This window comes from Strix aluco, chromosome 1 (assembly GCF_031877795.1).
Source record: "Strix aluco isolate bStrAlu1 chromosome 1, bStrAlu1.hap1, whole genome shotgun sequence".
In the NCBI taxonomy this organism is placed as follows: domain Eukaryota; kingdom Metazoa; phylum Chordata; class Aves; order Strigiformes; family Strigidae; genus Strix; species Strix aluco.
This window is the reverse complement of record NC_133931.1, coordinates 24,759,049-24,781,631: the sequence shown is the minus strand read 5'-3', so window position 1 is coordinate 24,781,631 and position 22,583 is coordinate 24,759,049. Positions and strand designations below refer to the sequence as shown.

At 40.0% G+C, this 22,583-nt stretch overlaps 1 protein-coding gene across 1 annotated transcript in view; it reads left to right on the top strand.

The window, feature by feature from the left end:
* LAPTM4B (lysosomal protein transmembrane 4 beta) overlaps positions 1–22,271 on the top strand; it is a 60,823-nt gene extending 38,552 nt beyond the window's left edge. Inside the window, exons 6-7 of the mRNA XM_074815286.1 lie at positions 1,262–1,357; positions 20,228–22,271. Of these exons, the coding sequence (XP_074671387.1) occupies positions 1,262–1,357; positions 20,228–20,302 (171 nt within the window). The 3' untranslated portion in view covers positions 20,303–22,271. The remainder of the gene's footprint in view (positions 1–1,261; positions 1,358–20,227) is intronic.
* The last annotated feature ends 312 nt before the right edge of the window (positions 22,272–22,583 follow it).

The window sequence follows — 22,583 nt, the reverse complement described above, 5'->3', positions numbered from 1 at the left end:
CTAGTGAGGCAAGAATAGAAAGACCCCACACCATTCCAGTCATATGGAATACATTGATTTAATGTCAGATTAAGTGAAACAGAGTATTGAAACAATGCAGGTGATATACAGGATCACCACACAGTCATTGGCCAGGCTTCAATTCACAAGACAAGGAGGGTTTCCTGTAATTTGCTTGATGATTCTTCAGTCCCCAGTGTGCTTCTGCTCTTTTTACTGGGATTTGCTTCCACTTTCTAATACTACTAACTCCCAGTTGATGATATTTAAACATCCTTACCATGGAGGAATCCAAAACTCATTTCTGTTTACTTTTTGCTTCTGTCCCTGAGACGTTCTGCATCTGCAGCACCTTCTCTTTTTTTGTCACAGTCTAACTTGTACCTTCATTTTATGTTGTGAAACTCACCCCTGCTGGTACACAGTATCCCATGCACAGTAACAAGTGTCTGACTGAACCCAAATATCTCTGTATTTGTAGAGAGGTGTAAGAAAGCAAGCCAGCATATGGGATCTGCTCATTTAAGTAAAATGGAAGTTATACATACAAAATCATGTTACTTTAGCTATATTCAGGCCCAAAGGAACTGCTTCTTTTCAAAACAATTAGTCTACATTAAGTATGCTGTAATATTAAATATCTGGAATAGTAAACATTCAGACAAGTCTAGATTGCAGTATCTCTGCCTAGATGGGCATAGTGCAACATGAGTATTCATAATCACAGAATGGTTTGGGTTGGAAGGGACCTTTGTCCAACCCCCCTCCTGTGGGCAGGGACATCTTTCACTAGATCAGATTGCTCAAAGCCCCATCCAACCTGACCTTGAACACAGTTTCTCTGGGCAACCTCTTCCAGTGTCTCACCACCCTCATTGTAAAATGTTTCTTTCTCACATCCAATGTAAATCTATCCTCTTTCAGTTTAAAACCATTGCTCCTTGTCCTGTCATTACAAGCCTTGGTAAAAAGTCTCTCTCCATCTTTCTTAGAAGCCCCTTTTATACACTGAAAGGCCACAGTAAGGTCTCCCTGGAGCCTTCTCTTTTCAAGACTGAAGAACCCCAACTCTATCCGTATGAGGAACAGTGATTACTCACAGAGCTCCTACACATACTTACAGTCACTGCAACCAGCAAAGTGACTGTCCCATGGTTCTATCAGGCTCATATTCTTATTTATATAAGAATAGGAATGCTCTAACAGAAAAATATATATGTTTTATATTCTGCACAGAATAACAAATCCCTTTTCTTTCCAGGGTTACTTGATAAGCTGTGTGTGGAACTGTTACCGGTACATTAATGGCAGAAACAACTCAGATGTGTTGGTGTACATTACCACCAATGACACTGCGGTAAGGATGTTAGATCACAAACATTTGTCTAATATTATTCATTAATAGCTTTATTTTATATTAATTTCTGAATCCTTAGTTAACCATCTTAATTCCTTTGAGAGTCCTCATCTGTTGGTTATGTTTAGACTTGAGATTCAACAGACTGGTGTGCTATGTTTACAAATCACATCTATTGCTAAAATATTGGGTTTATTTTATGCATAATCTGTCAAAGATTATATGTTAAACCAGAATTTACCTTGTGGCCCTAGGAATAACCCCCAGTTTTGAGCTCTCCAGATGTGTAATGATCTGGACAGTGGGGGGACTGATTAGGACCCAGGGATGCTGTGGTCTACACCCGCTATGAAATGTGGATTTAGGTATAGAAACTGTGATTCAGGACACTCAGCATCTGGTGTAGTGCTTTACACACTCACAGAGAGGAGCTAAAAGACAACAAAAGTTCAGTGATTCATCTCCCAGAGCATGATGGGTTTTGTATAGTAAGGAGACAGAATGAAACAAAGATCGACATGGAAGAAATGAATAAGCAGATTTTAACCTCAAAGAATGGAATGTGTCAGTTCACTTTATAATAGTTCAATGCTGACATGCAGATGTGCAGGGCATGACTGCTAAGCAGTGTCTTGCTTGTTGCAGAAGACACTGAAGGAATACAAGAAGAGAGAGTGCCTGGAAAGAGCTAGTTCTGTTTGCAGCAGTATCTCTGTGGAGCTGCTTGGTTCCACCCAGGCTACACACTGTGGGGGCTCTGTGCCAAATCAGTCCCTGGGATGACTCCACTGACTTATGTAACAAGAGTCTTTACATCATTTATGTAACAGAATGAGGGCAACATGAACTTGGTCCTTTGGATCATCTGGGTAAAATTTCAGGATTGCCTTCCTCAGGTTTTCTTAGTCATGGGTGATCTACACACACTGAAGTATTAGACCATCAACTGTAAACCATTGGAATGAGTGGTTCCTGTGCAGCCACAAGAGCTTAGAAAACTGTTACTACTTTTACATGAAAGTTGTAACTCTTGCATAGTTACTTGTCTTCAGGACCTGGAGCTTTAAGAAAAGCATAAGAAGTTTTATGGACTATGATCAGAGCTGGCAACCAGGACATTTAAGTATAAAAATATGGGTTTATTGAGAGCTAAGAAGTATTACTACTTTCTTTACTGGAATCTGCTTTGAGTAAAACCAGGAGTTTTAATGCGAAATAATTTTGACAGCTCTTTTGTTCAGCCTGTGGGTAGCTGCAACTCAGCTTTAAATATTGCTAACTCTACAACCCACAGAACTGGCAGGCTTGTTGGTGGGAGAGTGTCAGCTGGATTATCTGGAAAACTAAACTTAGCAAGGTTGCTTTTAAAGCTACATTAAAACCACCTGCTCCACTGCTGCCTTTACAAAGCAAAAGGCTTTGGTCTTCAGAGATGACTGGTTACCAAAACTCCTCTCCATACTTTTGTATTTAGTAATTAGCAAAGTGCTCTGAGCTGCTTCCTCATCTTTAAAGTGCTTGTAAGTGTTTCTGTGAGGAAAGCAAGTCCTTTTATCACATTTACAAATGACATATTCTTGCACTGAGAGTTTAATTTGACTTTGCTTATCTTGATCTTACAAGACAGCTATGGCAGCAGCAGGTTTTGAGAAAGGCTGTGCACTCCTAGCTAGTGCCCTGATCAATGAACTCTTTTTCTTTCCCCAGTATTTACACCTCCTTAATTTGAATATAGTCAGAATCTCTTGCTTTCAGGTATGATGTATTTGTTGTTCATGCTTTCTAAGTAAGTTCAATGAGGTTTTGTTAGATCAGGTCCTATAGAAAGAGCTGTTTGGGAATTGATCAACTAACAAAAAATACACCCAAAAATTCTTCTTCAGGGGTACAGAAAAGCTCAGGAACAGTGCTGATGTGGAAGAGCTTCTCAGGCCCAGCCAGAGAGGCAGGAGGAGAGAGAGTCACTAACAGCCTGGGTTTTGAATTATTTATTTGGGGTGGAGGCAAGTTTCATTGAAACCCATGTCTGACTGCTTCTCTCCAGTCAGGATGAGCTCCTTCACCCCTAGGTGACACAGCCGGTCTCCACCTCTTGCACATCCTTCCCTGACAAGCTCCATGGACACCCACCAGCACAGTGCACTCAGAAATGTGATGGAGGAGCTGATGTGCTCCTAAGCAGCCTCTTTCTTTCTTCGGCTCATTGCTGAGCTTCAGCAAGGAAGAACTGTTTGTAGGGTTAAATCATCATCATTCTCCACTGTGAATCAGAAGATTGTTCTCCCCTCCCTTCACCCCCACAAATCACAGACTCAGAAAGACTTGTTTTCTATGCCTACATTGAGAGACATCAGCAAAAACTCCTCTTCACATGACTGTAAAAAATTAAGCTCAACACAATTGGATAAAAACGGTTTCAAAATGAAGTGTGGAAGAATAGGGCTTTGAAAGTTGAGTGCTGAGGACCTTTGAGAGTTTAGAACTCTTGAAGAAACCTCATGAAATTTTGAAATGCTGTGATAGGTCACTGCTGTCTGTTGAATTGTACAGTATTCCCCCAACACTCAAGTGTACTTTTGTATTAAAATGATGTTTTTTCATTTTTATTGATGCTGGGAAACTTCTTCCAGCAGGGCTCCTTCACGCCAACATGCCTTTAAATTATAAACTACACGTTTCTTAAAAAATGTGGGTCAATCTTTGCCCTCTGCTTTGAAAGAAATGCATCATTTTTAGAATCAAACCTGCTACCTGAATTCCAGCAGAGCTGCAGGTCATATCCGCCGGGCATGTTCTCATCTTCAGGGATGTTTTTTTGATATATACTTATCATCAGTATTAGCTGAAAGAATACCAATCTGTACAAATGGAAACGAAAATCTAAGCTTTAATATGGGACTGGTCATAATACCTACAATTTAGAGTAACAAGTTTCAATTATATCCCAACACTTCCAAAATCTAGCAATCAGATCCCAGCTGCTACCTGCTAATATCTCTTGTACTGCATAGTAACTAATGTATCTCATCTACACCCTGAACACAAGATTTGTTTTAAAAGTTATTAGGGTTGCAAGTGCTAGACACTGTATTACAAAAAACATTTAGAATGGAGTTTAGATATGGGATAGAACATGGGTTAGTTTACTGCCAAACTTAAAAGATCTATTATATGTATTGAGATGATTAGAAATTCAAAAGCTTTCTGCAGTTACATAAATATTTTCGATGAAGCTATGAAATTTATTACTACAAATGTTTTATTACTGTGTCTTACAATTTTTTGGGAGATCTGTCTTCAAAAAATATCTTAAAAATGAAATGTATAGCTTATTTCTATTATAATCTGCACTCAGGGGAAAAAAGAAATCTCTGCCTTCAGTTATAAATCAACAAATTCATCTGTGAATTCAAATTCTATATACCTGCAGGATTTGCATTGAAAATGGAAAAGGAATGGGTAAAATCCTGTTCTCTAATTAATTACAGACAATTAAATAGCCATAAACAGTTGCATTCATGTTATGATTACTCAATGATTGCTGGGTGCCATTTTTTGAAGGGAGACCTATGTCTGTTGTAAGAGAAGGCATGTCAGCTACAATAGTTATTCTTATCTCTGGTCTGTTAACATCTTGGCAAAATCAAAGTCTTGGATATTCCATCGCTAGATAAATACAAATTTACTTATGCCTTCATAAAGACCATTATTTTCCCTCTTCTAACTTTTGAACTAGGAGTTGCCTGTTTTACCTGCTCAGAACCCTTGAAAAATATATCTAAGAGTTTCAGTTAGAATGGAAATATGACATTAATGACTGGGAAGATTTTCTCAAGAAGAACAATCAAATCCTTACTAGCTGGGATGCTATGGCAGGAGAGATAGGAAGGGTCGACAGTTACTTGCTGGCTACAGCAGCTGTGAACCCTTCTGAGATGTTTGGATTACAAGTGTCTTTCTTAGGAAAGAAAGAAACTTCTTTAATATAGAGCACTAGGATTTGGTTCAAAAGAGTAAGAAGCTGTGATTGTTTATAATTGGTTCTCCAATCCAGAAAGTTGTTCTGAAAATAATAACCAGATTATCTTTTGTTTTACTGCATTTCTTAATTTATCACTGGTAGGGTGTGTAAGCACGCTCACACATCACATCCGGATTTGATCAGGAGAATGGATAACTCCATAAGCCCAGCCATGCAGGCCTGCTTCTTGTTACTTGTTCCTTGGCGCTCTGTGACCTTGGTGGGTCTCACAATTAGTTTTCCTCGTTTCTATCTAGAGCAAGTCCATCAAGACTCTGTAAATTCACGTTAAGAGTGTACAGGTCTCAACAGTTGTATTCATCCATCTTCTTCTTGGCTGGTCACATGGTGGAAATCTACTGATAAGTCCTCCCAAGAGATGAGCGTTTGTGTTTTCTGTCCTCACACGGGACTGCTCTGCCAACACCGGTCACTGGCGCTCTCCTGTACCTGTCATACCTTCTCTCACACTCTTTGTGAGATCCTCTCTGCAGACCCCTCTCTGTTACCAGCCCCCAATTCAGTAATACTTTTATTTTTAAAAATATTCAGCTGTCTCTCTGCCTTCCTACTAACTGTCTAATTTTCATACCACTAAAAGTCATGAAAATAACTTAAGTGTGGACTGATCTGGAGGGGAAATTCCCAGCACAGAAACTTCCAGCTAGTTCTCTCGATCAAAGTAGTTCTTGTAAACAGTGCTCATAGATCTGAACTGTAACTAACCTGATAGCTACAGTTATTGGCTACAAGATAATCTGATTTTTGCCACTCAGCATAAGTGGTTTAAGCCATCCTTTTTGCAATTGTGCCATCTGGAACAAACAGACATCCTTCCCACTGCAGGCTGTGAATGGGATACTCCTGCTGTCCTTGTTAGGCGAGAGGTCCTCCTTCTGTGGCCCTTGATCGAATTTTGACACCACATGAATGTACCCAGCTTGGGTCCATGAACAGACTGTGTTGTGGGGTGGGGGGACGAGCTGGTTCTGGGTCGGGGAATGGCCTGGACCCCAGACGGTGGGAAGATGTGACCCTCCTATGCACCAGTGGCTGATAATGCCAGGATGTGGGGATCCAGCTGTGTACCTTAATCACAGCAGAGTCACTTGGGAATATAGTATCATCTCCCTCCTCTAAGTGTTTTTCCAATACTTCTCTCCCCTCAGTTTCTGGAGGTATCTGTAGGAGATTTTGGCATGGCAGTAAGGTGGCTCCCCTGCAGCGAACCATAGTAAACCGAAGATTATTTTTTCCACTTTCCCAATCTGGGATTGCTTTTCCTGCCAACTGCTCAAGCACACCATTGATGAAGATTAATTTTCTACACTAATTTAAACTGTGACAGCAGTAGCATGGAAAAGTTCATCCAATTTGGAAAAACTGCCAGCGTATGAGTGCAAATGATAACCCCAAGTTAGATATTTTGTTCTCTGAAGCAGGAAGAGCTCCTTTGTGCTCTTGGACAGCCAGGGGATTTCATTTTGCTTATTTTTAACTCTCACTGAAGCCAATCAATGGAAGTTTCATCTCCGGCCATGCTGCCAGTGGGGATAAAATGTAAAGCCGTAAATCTCTCTTCAAAGTGGGATTTAGATTCTTACATACTTTATCAAATTGCTCCAATGGATCCTATCTGACATACATTTATCCACAACGGTTAATAAGTTACTTGTTTGTTCAATGCAGATAATTTCCTTCTGTGGACATAACATCAGCTAAGTAGCCTGTAATTAATCTGTCAACACTTTTGTTTGCACTCCTTTCTCAAAGCAATAGAAGACCTATTTGAGAAGTGCAGAGTTAGGCCTTTCATTCCTGCTGGATGATTCCTCTGAGAAGAGGAAGAATATTCTTTGGTAATGTTGGAAGAGCCATTCTTTGCGTTATTGTGTTATTCTACATGTGTGGAAGGTGATTAGTTCGGCTACGGATGGAGAGAAGGACCCTTAGACTCATGCCAGTTAAACAGACTGAAGCCTGAGATGGAGCCCAGAGGCAGACAACCATGGGCAAGAGCTCTTGTTTCTGACAGGTGCTTTGGGACCTGTGATTTCCAACTACTGAGCCGGTTTTGGGAGAGTAAATGTCAGAGTAGAAGACAACTTGGAGAAAAGTCCTGCTTTAAAGATATGTTTCATAATGAGGCATAAAAATCCTACAAACTTGGCAATGTTCACCAGGTAGCTGGCCTTGTGTGGCAGTTTGTAGGCATAACATTATTACTGGGCCACTAGATCAGAGGCATCTTTTCCCAGTGAGTAGTAACGACAATCATACTTTAAAGTGAGTGAACACCACAAATGAATACCCCTGGCATGACTCACTCTCTGAGCCCTTCTCAGGGCCTCCAACTGAGTCCAGGCAGAGGAGTTCTGACCTTCCCTAGTGGAAACTGATAAAACCTGCAAGAGGGTAAACAGGAAGGAGAGAATAGGAAGAAGCAGGGACAAGAAAAAAGAAAAAAAGCATATAAGCAGAACTACTCAATGCTTGAAGTAAAGCGGGTGATTAGTTAGTCCCATGCAATAGTCTACATGAGATCTGGGAGTGGGATTTAAATGCTGGATCTGTTTTTCTGCAGAACTGTGCTTATAAACATTCCCAGAGCAATGTCTTTAATCAGAGAATCTTCAAAGGGCTCTGGCTCCACATGGATACCAGCATTCACATCTTGCTAGTGTGCACATGTAACGCGCACTTCCTCTTCTTCTGAGTTGCAGAAAAGTATCATGACAGTCTGCGTCTGCCAACAAACAGCTATTCAGCTGGTCCAGCATTTCATATTCTACCTGCAGTGAAGTCCCATCCCTTGTCAGTTGTCTTTTAATCTTAGCGAAGATATTGGGTTTTCTTTTTTTTTTTTTCTTGGTAACTTTTCCATCTTATCATCTGTACTCAACTCTTTCCTCCATTGCTTCCTTGTTTATGGAAGGATTTTGCCTTAAAATCCAGCATTCTCTGTGGTCTGAATAGCTTCATGCTGCTCATTTGCTCTGTTGCTTACTGCTATTCACTAATCACACTTCTTGTTAAAGGTCTCACCTATTACTAGGTAGCTGCTCTCAGAAGACAGCAGTGCTGTTTGGAACAGGCCATTAATGGTGTCAATTTGGGGCAAATACCTTCTTAAGTTTAAAAATAAGATTTCTAAAACATTTCCCCTTGTCATTACAGTCATTAAATTTACTTACAAGTTAAATTACAAGATCAAAATATATATGTTTATCTATTTTCCCCAGTAGACTTTTATTTTAAACACAAAAGCTGTATTCATGTTCATAGTTCAAATACTGGAATTATTCTAATACATGACAATTTGTGAGAGAGTCGAAATAGAAATAGACAAATCTGTTTTCAGTGTTCATAATTAGATTAAAAAGAAGACATGAAATAGGGATGTGTAATTTAAATCTTCCAAATCTTTTTGAAGTCATTAATTGGAAGTGATGCAATGTAGGAAAAAACAGAGTGTTTATAAATTTGCAGAGTTTCTTTACAGACCCTTTTTTTTAAACAGGGTTGATTCATTACCATCTGGCAGCTGCTGTTTTGCAGCCTTGAAAAAACAAGTCAGAGTCTTCAGTATAATTCCAAGGATACGTATCAGTGTGGCAAAAGCTGATGACAGCTTAAATCCCTGTTGCCAAGGATATATGGGTGTATAAACTGAGCTGTGTGTGAATTTTCCAGGTCAGGCTCAAGCCGTAGTTACGCTGTGCAACAAAGGACGGGGAAGGCCTGAATTCACTAGGGCAGGTATTGCTCAAGCAGGGAAATGCAGCAGGGTGCAAGAGGCAAAGTCCCGGCAGCAGTTAGCCATGCTGTGCCTTTATAGCCATATAGCTGGCCAACGGTAGAAGCCCTGCCCTTCTGCAGAGCTGCTCTTCCCCGAGGCGGTCCTGCCTTCAGCTCCAGCACTAGCTCATCTGGCATCTTTGCATCGCATCCCCTTGCACAGTGCAAGCCTGGCCTTTGCCAAGCGGAGGAGGAACTCCTCGCACACCATAGTCCCTCCAGCCCCAGCCTCTCTGCTGAAACTTACCCAACACCACAAACCATGCAGATGCGGACGGAAAATCAGCGCTCGGTTGGGTGGGAGGGCGGGGGGCAGCGGCGGCAGCTGGTGGTTCAGCAGGTGGCATTGTGCTCTCACAGAGTGCCTGGAGGCAAAGCTCGGCCCCCTACCAGGGAGCAGCACCCAGCTGCCGTTGTTTTGCTGAGGGTGTGACGGTAATCAAGAGCTCTGGCTTCCTGCGGTTATTAATGGCTTCTGGTAATTTCTGGACCATTCTTACAGTCTGATTTCAATTCACTTTAATGGCTCCCATAGAGCAACTGCACTCTTCCCAAGCGTCCCTCAGGACTCTTTATGGACACAGGACTGCCTGCTGCGGTCTATCCCAAACTGTACAGCGCTTGCGGTTTTGGTCCTCTGGTTTATGAGCAGTGAGAAAAGCAAGGTCTGCTTTAAATGAACTCTGAGACAAACAGTCAGCTTCAGAAAGAGGAAGGCAGAGTGGGCATTCATCTACCAAATTCAGAAGATCTGCAAGTTTGCGGGTGTTTCTGGTGGACAGGTGCTTTACAGATGTGATTTATTAACATAAGACTTCTCTCTCAAGCTGTCAGTTCATCACCTTTCGTTCCTTTGTACTTTTAACACAGTATTGTAAAAATTTGTTATAAACAAAGGCTTCCCTTCAGCATTCACTAGGAAATGCCTAAACACACTGTGCGAGAAAAACTGTGTTTTATATGGCAATATTATGCCTTACTTTTTAATAGTGATACCAAAAGAATGTGTTCATATAAAAATAAAAATCAGTGAAAAATATGTATGGAAGACAGAACTAGAGATTGGTCATCTCAAAATCCCAGATCTTAGTGCTCCCAAATGTTATAATGACACTTCAAAATCTACCTCCAAACTTTACAACTGGCCCATCTCTCTGGTGTGGTGCCCAAATACTGACATTGAGTCACTCCATGTCCCTAGGCATATAGATAGGGAAAACCGGTCCATCTGGTGAGGTGAAGATAAGACAGAAGCCTTTCCAACAATATCTGTCATGCAAGCACAGCTGTGATAACCACACTGTTGGGAGATGACCAGTCAGGTTAAACAATTTGAATGCCCCATGGGAGCTATTCCTAGGTTCCTGTCTTGTTAACTCTTGAGTGGGATATACAATATAATCCTAAGAGGAGATAATGTTTGAAATAGATGCAGGTTAGTATTTTAAAAGTTGTTCAAAAGATTAGTACTCTGTCACAGTCTCTGCACTCAGGACAACACATCAACCATTTGCTACACAGAGCCCAAGTATACTTCCAGTCTTCAGTACCGATGACATGCACACAAGTACCTCCTGAGAAAGTATGTGCTCATCCAGCAAATGCTCATTTTGAAAAAAAAAAAAAATGAAGGGAAATTTGAAAAAATAAATATTTTTGGTCCATACAAATCATGACGTGCAACTAGAGATGCAACAGTAGAGGGCTGGCCAAGATGTAGGAAACACTTCTGTGACCTGAGGTGGACTATCCCTCTATGCCTTTGAATGGAGAGGGTAATTACACCATTATTCTGGATGACTTTTATGAGCTTGCACATGATGGAAAAAGACAATAGCTTCCCGAATCCAATTTTCTTCCCACGCAAGGCTAATCACATTCTGTCCCTAAATATTGCTGTGTCCTAGTAATATATACATTTATTCCTCTATCTGAAGTGCTGAAAGCATTGTGCTGCTCTATTACAGAAATCCATAAACCCGTGTAAAGTTTCTTAAATAGTGTCTTGGAGAGCTGGTGGTTTGGAATAAACAAGCAGTTTCGCCAAAAAAACCCAAAACATACCAACTCTAACTTTGCACAGATGATTTTACAGCATTGAGGCCTACTTCTTCACTGAATGGGGTTATAAATTATCTCTGAGCTATTTTGCTTCCAGCTACTCCATCTGTAACCATTCTAGTGCGGTTTCTAAAGGAAATGCATACACATAAACATGAAAATACTTCCTGTCCATGTTGAGAGGAAGGTTTCTTGGGATTCATTTGACAGACAACATATCACGAAACCCTTAAACAGTAATGAACTAGCACATTTTGGACAAACTTTTCAAGCAAAAGCATCTGTGCATAAAACAAAGTAAAACTTTTCTCATTTGATATTAAGTATGATTTGTCTTGGATATGAAGCTTTGGCCCTATACCCAGAAGAAAGATGGGAAAGGTTTTTTGTAAACGTTGCTCTCTGACTTTCTCAGAAACAGTTGCTTTGACTGGACTCATTTGACCAGAGCAGCCATTTACATTGTAAACAGCCACCTCTTAAGCAGATATTTACAAGCATTTTTTTTTAAAGAATTGCTTCTAAAGGGCAGTTGATCTCATCTGGAAGAACATCTAACACAGGTCAGGTGGGTGAAAGTGCCTGCCATTCTTCTGAGCATGAAGGAAGCTTCATCCAGATAGGTCAGCACTCTCCCCAGCACCCTCCTGATTGTAATGCTTCTCCACATGCCTGGTCTTAGAGCTCTCTCTTCAGCCTGGACCCAAAACTGTCAAGTGAGTTTCTTAGTATGAAGAAATTAACTGCAGACTGCACTGCAGGGGAGCAAGGCTCCTTAGTGGAATGAAAGAGGGACAGAACAAGAGAGAACATAATAGAGGTCTTTAAAATCACAGTTGATTTTAAAGCAGAGGAGGTAAAAGCAGAGGAGGTAAAGGCGGAGGATGTAAAGGAGGAACAACTGCTCACTGTCTTAGCAAAAGAACTGGGGGACATTCAATGAAACAGCTAGTGGCAGGTTTCATAGCAAACCGAAGAAGGTATTTCCTCATGTAACACCTAGATTAGATGTAGGACTGCTTACCACAGGACGTTGCAGGTGCTAAAAGTCAACATGGGTTCAAATGCACGCTAGAAAATTCAGTGGAAGAAAAATTCCTCTAAGACATGACCAGTAATTCAGCAAGTACTTGACATTCAAATTTCTGACAGTTTGGGGAATATTCCGGGCAAGTCATGACTATATATGCTTGCACTGCTCTTTCTTCATTTCTTTTATTGTTCTGTCTTGCACTTCTCTTTCTTCATCATCCATCACTAATTACTGTGATCTGGATGGGCCTTTCATCTGATCCAGTGGAGTTGTCCCGACATGCATGTGCTTAGCTGCAGCGTGATGAAAGCTAATCCCTGCTTCTTTCTCCAGTGTTTATCTTGCATGCAACATTTGACTGCTTCTCACCACAGAATTATTATCGTTCCTGTTTCTTCACCACTAGGAAAAAGCTCCCTCTTCTCCTGAAGGTTGTCAGTCTTTTCATACAGTCAGTGTAAAGTGTGTCTTCATGTTAAGGGGTTAAAGAGAAAACTCTGAATTCTCAGTTTAGTTTTAATACTTCCTAACTCTTTCAGTCAATCTCTCTCCCTTGATAATCTGAGCGTGCATGATCTACTGTTCTTCAGGGCCAAATACTACCTACTTTTCTGAAGTTACCTCAGAGATGGCCAGATCAGATGACCCAAAGGTACAATTTGCACCTGCAGTTTATGAACTGAATTTTTAAAAGTAGCAGAAGACTCCTGAGACACCTGCAAAGCTTGGGGCTTAAAAATTGTTGGGCATCCATTGTAGAAAAACCCTATTTCTTCAGAAACTCTTGATAAACACTACTTCCCACCCTATGTACAGAAACATAAGAAACTTTTGAAGAGTCTACCTCAATAAAACTAGTATATATAGTAACTTGCAGTAAATTTTGTACAGGAAATAAAGCGTGCTACATTAATAGCTTTATTTCATTTCAAATAAAATACAAAATTAATTATGTGAATAGTGATATTTACACATAGTCCAGTGTTCATTGTCATACACAGTACTAAAGGAAATAGCTTCCACCTGGTGCCTTGAGTCTCCAAAACAGAGCTCTACTGAGAAGATCTGGATTTCTGAAAATTTTGAGCAAAAAATACATCTTAATTTTACATTTTCCTCTGTAATCTCAGACTTCTCAGAAGCAAAGCACATTGTCAAACTTGACAGGAAAATGATGCAAAGAGAGAGTTAATCTCAGCCTTTCCTGCATAGAGAGTGAAGTAATCAGCCAGCTATAGCTGTTTATATACATGGAAATCTTCTGTTTTCCCCAGTTGATCTTCTTAATATTTGCGTAGTGAAGAACCCAACAGTACATGAGGGCTGTTGGGACTACCTTGAACTGAACAGGTGGTCACGCCAGCAGCCTTCCCTGCAGAGCTGTTTGTAGGCTAGTTGCTTGCTTCACTGCAGCTGAGCCTGGTTTAGGTTGTAGTTAATGGCTCCTCAAAGCACCGCAGCCGTGGGAGGAAATTCCACTCCTTTTGGCTGGGTGAATAACAGGAGAGCAGTGAAGTAAACATGAAATTAGTAAATGTGATTGCATACCATCAAACCCTTTCCAAACTGCACAATGGTATCATATTAATACAAGTCGGTGGTTGGTCTCAAGCTGGAATCACTGGGATGAAATGAACCCAGAGTAGAGGACTGATGCAACCAGGCATGTGCTGCTTAAAACCTCATCTTTCAATTCAGTTGTCTCTGAACTCGATGCATCAGCTCTGTGCTACATCAAGGAGAAAATTTATCATGAAATAGGAAAGGAAATGCATGTGGTGACTGTATTTCAGCCTGCAGCTGTGTCAGTGTTTGTCCTATCACCAGGCCAGGGGCTGCACATTGGACCAGAGACTCCTGGATGAGGAAATTGCTGTGGTTCAGCACTTTTACCTCTGAAATGGTTCAGCACTGGCTCTGGCATTCTCTTGCTATCCACCTACCACTATTCTCTTTGTAGTTACTCTCCCTCCCTTTTTAAGTAAACCGAGAATAAGGCCTTGAACCCACTGACACTTTGTAAGTGAGCTGTGTGAAATAAAAGGCTCCTTTTGCCCTCTCTCCATTTCCTCCCCCTGTATTCACACAGGCCTCCCATAAGGATTCCTGGTAGCAGTTTCTGTGGCTGAAATGTAAAGGTCACTTCTGCAGAAGAGTGACATGTAATGCATACATAGCTGTGGCAAAGAGGTGGAGTAAACATTTCCGGGCATAGGCTGATATTTCTGCAAATACATATTTAGTTTGTAAATATTTCCACAATTTAGTCCCTGTCTCATACAGTCCTATGCAAATTTCATCCAAGAGAGTTTTAAACCTGTCTTAAGGTTTCCAACACCTTTTAAGATATTTCAAATAATATGTCTGTTTTACAAATGCGAGATCTTCCTAAAACCAAGTCAAACGATTTGTCAAAACTCAAAAGGTCAGCAACAGGACCAGGATTAAATTGCCGTAGTGATGACCCTAATTCCACTCAACTACTCATTGTCACCTGTCCCTGTCTATACACTGTGTATTGCTGCCATGTGAAGTCCTACAGCATAAAGGACGAGAGTTTTTATTGAAAAGCTAAGGTTTGAGAAATCCTGAATGCTCACTACAATCATCAGCACTTACCATAGACATTTTTAGTCTATAACTTTTTTGGCATTATCAAGAGCATTTCTGTTCTAGAAGGTGTTAGAGAAAAGTATGTTAGAGCTGTCTCTAATGATGTTTGTTTCTAGCAAGACATCAACAAGGTATTTTACCATGGGAACTCACAGAAGTTTCATATAACTGCCAGCCAAAATGCTGTTCAAACTCAAAGCTGTTATGTGACAGTTGCACTATTCCACCCAGTGAAGAATACAAATGGCTGGGGGAAAAAGCAATCCAAAGCTCTCTGGAGACACAGAAAGATTTCTATTGAGTTCAATGAGTTTTGGTTGAGACTCTTAAGAATGTAGAAATAATCAATTAGACAACTATTTAAGTTTACTCATACAGGACTAAGCGCATTTTCTCCTCTAGAAATGTACTAGACAGCAAACAGATCTAAGAGCTTGAGTTCAAACAGGAATAACTGCAGCAATATGAGAAAACTTGTTGAAAAAAGAAAACTTTCTACTGGAAATCCAGATAAATGTGGAATCAGCTGCAAAAATACGAAGTGATTATTGAAATTATGCAATTCCCCTCCCAAAAAACACCTTCAGGCCAAAATTAATTCCAAACTGTTTGAATATACAAATATTTGCCTATGTTTCTTCTTAGGCATATTTCTAAACAATGTATTAAAAAACTTATTCTCCAAAACCAGATTAACCAGGATGTAAAAAATAAGAAATGACATATGCTTATATTAACTGAATAGAATATAGCCATTGGCAAACTTGTATGGTAATTATTTGTTCCAGAGAAGGTCATCCTGTATCATGTACTTTATAATAGAAAGATGCTTATGTAATACAATTATCCAGACCACTTGGATGACACCAGCTAAGTCAGGACCAGGATTTCTTATGGGTCAGTTCTGGATTATTTCTGCGTATTATACAACAAGACTGCTTATCACAAAATGCTTAAATGGTATTGGGAGCAAAGCCCAGCACCCAGGATTCCCTGTCCCACTTAAGCACTCTAACCAAGGGGCTACATAGCCACACTTTCTCTTACTTTCTTTCTTTCTTACCCCATGGATTCTTGCATACTTGGCTTCACTGTGACAACAGGAGGGTGGAAAGTGGTCCTTCCAACCTGGCTGAAAACCTTGTGTCTGGAGCATTCGTAAGGCAGATAGAAGCTGTGGGTTTGAACCCTCTTGGTTTGGGAGCCCCTAGCCCCTAGCTCTGATCTCAGAGACTCTGTGCAATGCTTTTACCATCAGACAACTACACAAACAGTGAGTAATGTCATCTCCTCCTGTGGCTGCATATTAAAGGATGATGTTAAAATGTTACATGGTTCTTAAATACAGTTATGGGGGTTGTAAAAGAAGTTAGCAGCTTCTGTCCTTTGGATTTTAGGCATCCTGTAGAACTGAACCCTGCTACCATCTAATCTTCCAAACTTACTATCTGGTCTACAGATCAAAAGCCAGAACTTCTTTTCACAGGGAACACTGAGTTCCAAAAAATGGGGGTCCTTCATACTTACTTTATAGAGTAACTTGTGAGTGACAGTCTCAAACTCTCTGTAAACATTAGTCCCAGAGCATCCAGGGGAACTAACATACATTTTCTCAATTCACAACAAACAAGCAAGGAAATGCTCAAATGTAGTGCCTGGGAAGCAAAATGCATCAGTTATCCTAGTGGATGTTCTGCCTTGGGGATACCATGGACCTAAAATATGCATATATTTTTGTCCTTCATGAATTATTTTAGATTGCATCCATTCTAATTAGGTTCTTAGATAAGTCTGAATAGTGAGTTTCTGTCTATTTTTCTGGTTTCTGAATTCACCCTTTGGCTCAGTGACTGGCTTCCATTTTATGTCTCTGGACGGCATAACGTACTGCCTGAATAACTATGCTGTTTATGTCCAAGGCACTTATCTGCTTCCATTAAACCATGTTGAGATTTAAAATTAACATAAGAGAAGGGAAAACTACTCTGATCCAGATTTTCATCTCAGCTACTTTGGCATAAATTCAATGATTAAAATTCTAATGGAATTCTCTTTTCCTTGAGATTTTTTTAAACTGTTAACCATTTCAACAGTAAACAGTTAAAAGCTGAGATAATTCAGGTTTTATCATATTTCTCCCTTTTGCCAAAATAGACCTACTTGAGAAAAGATGGAAAAAATTATTAAGGGAAAGTAATGGCCTGAAACACTGTTCTTGTAAAAAATAATTAAAAGGTAGTCTTACAGAGGCAGAATTGCAAGATTTGTAATTATAGAGTGGTTGAAGAGGTATTCAAACTGTCGTGGAAGCTGAAGGATGATTATTTAGACTTACAGTTGACAGATGATTAAGCAACAGTAACAAAACCACATTGCCTGAAAGTAAAACAGTTAGATTAGTTTAAAGGACTTTTACTATACTAATGACATGAAATACCTGGGGTCCCAGCCAGTGCCATGTATTCCACAAACTCTGAGTGCTTTCTTCCACATGTTGTCCATCACATTCATTCATCTTAACCTTTGTTTAATAACCTGTCCATATTTTCTTTGTCTAACTCGAAGACTGCTAGGTAAAAATAGTAATTTTGAATTCTGCTCATTCTACACTCATCATTTTTTATCACTCTTCTTTTTATGTCAGGGAGTGCAAGATCAGGATGTTTAAATATTTAAACAGAAAAATGTGTGGGGACTAAGCCTGTAGAGTAATGCTGATAGAACTGTTCAGACAAATAACCTTTGCCAGCAATAAAGTGACCCTAAATTTTACAGACATTTGGCAAATACTCTTTAGCCTTCCACTGTAGATATTTTCTTGTGAAACTTCTGAACCTTTTTAGTGGTGTCCCTAATTCATGCCCCACATACCTTGAATATTCCTATAGAAATCCATATGCCTTAGGATTTAGCCAGTGGCTTCTCCAAAATGGCGCCTGTAGGTATTCCTATCTCCTCTCACTTCTTGTTAAACTGTTGGTAAGTAAGAAAGTGTCTTCTGAGGGTCCTTGGGGCCACTGACCCACATATGAGTTTCGAGTCCATACAGCAAAGCAGAGTGGTCACCTCCCAAGAGGTAAAAGCCTCACCAGGAGGCTGTTCTCCTACCAGACAGATTTTGTTTCATACAGGAGTGAACCCGATGAAGAAGCTCACTCAGATCAGTAAATCCTCCAGGGGACGTACTGCAAATGACAATAACCTCAATGCTGAGGTAATAATATTGATGTAACTACAGTAGTCTTAGGACACATTGATCTAAAAGAGGATCAGAGCACAGGAAGAGGTATTGTCCTTTGTTAATCAGCTCGTAGACCTGGAAGATGGACAGCTTTGTGGATTGTGTCTGCTATCATTTCTCATTATGCCTGATGAAGTGGACTCTGAACCTGAAAAGAATGGACCACAGTTTGGGGCTTAGCATTACAAGAGTGCAATAAAATGGCTAAATCTTCACAAAGTGAACTTGATTAATTTTCAGAGTCATCTGTAGATCAGATTTAATTACAAATTATATTGCTTCATAATCAACTAATGAATATGTTTCAGTACATTTGAGAAACTAGTGCCTTTTTTAGTAACACAAAGATTTTACTAGAAACCCTGTTATTAAAACTAATGATCAGCACTAGGGAGAGGATCTCACAGTTTACATGCTTTAGCGGTGTGATTTACTGAAGTTACATTGCAAAAATACTACTTGTATCACAATATTTATTTGAACTTCTATATGTTGTCCTAATTTCACTAGATGAGTAGTCAGCCATAAGCTGTTTGCACTCTTTAAAGTTGACATAAGTTATTAAATGCTTTTCAATACAGGCTTTTTAGATTATGTAGTGGATGTGTGTGTAGCATATTGCATTTACAAGCTCAAATATATGGTATTAATAACGATGGTTCTGACAATTTCCTTTTCTAAATAATGAAACTTTTTTGATTAGGGGCTGAAGATGCCAAGTTAGATCTGTAATCCTACAAACATGTGCACAGATGTACTTGAAGAAATGGTCATCAACGCATGTCTGTGAACTCACATAAGTATAATGTGAATCACCCTTGGAATCATCCCACAAAAGCCTGATCCAGTCTATTTAAATCTATACAAAGATTCCCACTGACTTTGTTATGTTGTGAATGAGTTCCAAAAGGGGTGATTACAGATGTTTCTTTGCAGAAGGCAGGTTATCAACTTCTTTAAGAACTGGTGAAATCTTCTCATGGCAAAACTTCCATTGACTTTATTGAGAACAGGATTTTCCCTATGTATTATAGACAATCAGCTTTATGTGCTGTTTAATGGCCAAGAAGCGATGCTGATAAATCTGGAAATTCCATCATGAATAATTGATCTTCAGATGCATAAAGTATCTCTGCCAGTGTACTACAACTGATATTCTTAAATGATATTGAGATATTTTAGGGAATGTACACTCATTCTTCATTCAGACATCTACTTTATCTTCAGTCCCTGATGGGACTCACAGACGAAGTGCTCCTTTATCTTTTCACATGCAAGCTAATTAATGGCACCAGTCAGTCAGTGCTGGTGCCATTAAATGGCACCAGTCAGTGCTGGTGCCATTAAAAATTGCATGATAGCTAGCATGCTTGCCTAAAGAAGTAGAAATCTTGGTTCAAATCCCCCCTGTGCCCTGTGTGGCCTGAACTTGCACTTCCCATATCCTAGGAAGCTGCCTGGACTCCTACGTATGGGGATGATATATGATTAAAGCTGTCCTAATTTCTATCAGATGTTTAAGTATTCACTGAAGGGCTTATGGGAATGTACATCTTCCTTCTCATGGCTGAGTGCCCCAGAAGTACGAAAGTGGAGATTTATTTAGACATTGGGTAATTTGTTCTCCATTTGCTTTCTTTCTCCCCACCCCGAAATAATTACTAGCTGTTCCAGGGAGACCTCAGAAAGAGAGGTTTTCGGGACTTTTCTCACTCTGGTTTAGCAGTTTGAGCACTCCTCCAGGAGACATGGTTTAAGCACTCTTGACAGAGGAGAGCTGCAGAATAAGCCGCTACTGTCACTGTAAGATTGAACAAATTCAGGTACCAGCAATGAATGATCTTTGGCTGAAATCAAGTTGTCACTGGAGTCAATAACAAGTGAGAAGAAATCACATTTTCTTTTGTAATGAAAACAGGCACACAAATTGAAATGGAGGAACTTCAAGCTAATACTGTTTCATTTTCCAACTGTTCTGCTCCTGCTTACTAATTTACTCATTTTTGTTATCTTTTAGGACAAGGTCTTAAGGGTTTTCTTGTCTGTAAAGTTTATCAGCTGGTTTATTTTTAAAATATATAACCTTTTTTTCCTTTCCTGCAGGTCTTGTTGCCACCATACGATGATCCTGTGAATGGAGCTGCTAAAGATCCACCACCACCTTATGTGTCAGCATAAGTGAGAGAGTGCTGTGTACCTAGGGAGGATAGCTTTACTTTTCAGACATTGGAGCAATAGTTTGATAATTTCACTTCCAGAATATAAACTCTATGGGTTATACATTGCTGTTTTGCTGACATATTGAAACCTGAATTGTATGATTAAAATTCTGTAGATAGTTTTAATAATTCGCTGCAACTACAGTAGTGTTTCAGAAACTAGTGAACTAGTTTCAGAACAATTCTGGGTAGCGCTAAGGTTATGGTAGTCACTGAATAGCTTTGTCCACCATGTCTGACATGCAGTGCTAGAGAACGTAGAACTTTGCATTCTCAATCAGGCTCAGAGTGTAACTTCCTTTTTTTTTTGTTTGAAAATCTTCCAAAGCATTACAAATGTGTTTCTCAGATGCCCACTTTCAACTTCAGAATACAGACCAAGTCAAAAAAGTGACATTCTACTTCATTCCTGTTCTGCGAGAATTTATTAAGTTATTATGCTATGAAGGATGATGATTGCAAGAAGAAGAATGAGTCTTACACACTATTCTCATCAACCTGGCTAATGAGAAACAAATTTAATTGGGAAAAAAGAGCATATGAAATGAGAGTAGACAAACTCTCTGATGTGTAACAAGCCAGAACTTGTGAACTCACTTTGTCCCAGCCTGCAACCATTCTAACGCTCAAAAAAAAGAGTTCCTACCAACTTCTGGTAATTTTCTTTTCCTGCCTCTGCACCTTTTTCCTCCCCATCAACTTCACAAGTAGTATTCTGAGGTCACAAAATCCCTGCTTTCAAAGTCCCATGGTTAGGTGACAAAGATGCATCTTTTCGCACTCAATATGCAAATGTTTTCCCACTGGCATGTGCCTGTAAATATCGCAATGTTCTGCTGAGTGTGAACTAAATTATGCAGATTCTAAGATATATTTTCCCGACCTATGGGAAATTTATGCATGTAACTTCCTCAAGCATTAGCAGATATGTTTTGCGTGTTTCTCATATACATCAATGTGGGGATTTTAGATTCCTCTTATGACTGAATTGGTTGTGCTGAGAATCTTTCTCATGAGACTCATCCATCCATGAATGCTTGTGTGAGGTATTTATTTCTTCCCCAGAGAAGTGCCTCCTGCACATGTAACTTTTTGTTGTTGATGAAAGTTCTACTTTTAATTGAAAAGGAACAGGAAAAGGGAATATAATGTGTGTCTCTACCTCTCATCGTTTCCCCCTGTGTTGTCTCCTCTGCATTTGGGGTGATTGAAGAGGCTGAAACTAGAGTGATGCCATTGCACCACCCCAGGTAAAGGGCAGTGCAGAGCTGAGCCACAGTTTGGAGGGGCACCGGAAGAAGCCAAGGTGCTGTCTCTCCTGTGACTAGGCTGGCATGTGAGTCTAAACCCTTCCTAAGGAGGACACCCGTTCTCACCCTCAGTGCATTGACTCCATTCTGCAGGCTGAAGAAGAGTGGATCTTTTCCTGCCTTTTTCTGGAAAAGAGCTTTCCAGGGGAACACAGGACCAACAACTTCTTTTCACAGAGGTTGCCACAGTGACCTGTCCTTGCAGAGGCCAGGGAGGGAAGGGCCAGACTCTTTTTGCCTGTCTCTTCCACACCCCTGGGAAAAGGAAGGTCCCCATATGCTTGTTGGATTTTTACTTCAGGGTTCATCTACTCTGAGATCAAACTAAGGAATGCTTTTTGGCTGAACCAATCCTGAAGTCCATCCATTGATCTCTGTCACAGTCCTATTGCTTCCTTCAGAATAACTCCATGTATTATTCTCTCATTACAGTTATCTTTGGGAATTAATCTGAATTTGGGGGTTGGGCTGGTTGACTGGGCTTCTGAGCTTCATTTTCTTTCATTCTCAACAGATCTGTGAAGGATTTTAACGAGTCATCTGTTTGACAAAAGCTGGTTGTAAATACATCGCATCTGTGTATACAAAGTTCTCTACAATAAAAGGGTGTTTCCTCAAGACTATGGAGATAATTTTTGCTGGTCTTCCAAACACAAACATACACAAATTCCTGTCCAATTAATCTGACATGGCAGGATTTTCTCTGTAAATTACCTGAACAACAGTTTTTCAGTCCACTCACCAGCCCATTCTCCAGCTTTCCCTCCATATTGTATAAATGAAGAACAGAACAGTAAGTTCTATAATTTATTGTACAATAAATACAAGAAATAATTCAAGCTTTTAGTTAATTGTCCAGAACTGCAGGAAATTTTCCAGGTCTGATGAAGTGTGTGACACAGAACAGGGCTAAACTGAGCTACTCTGAAA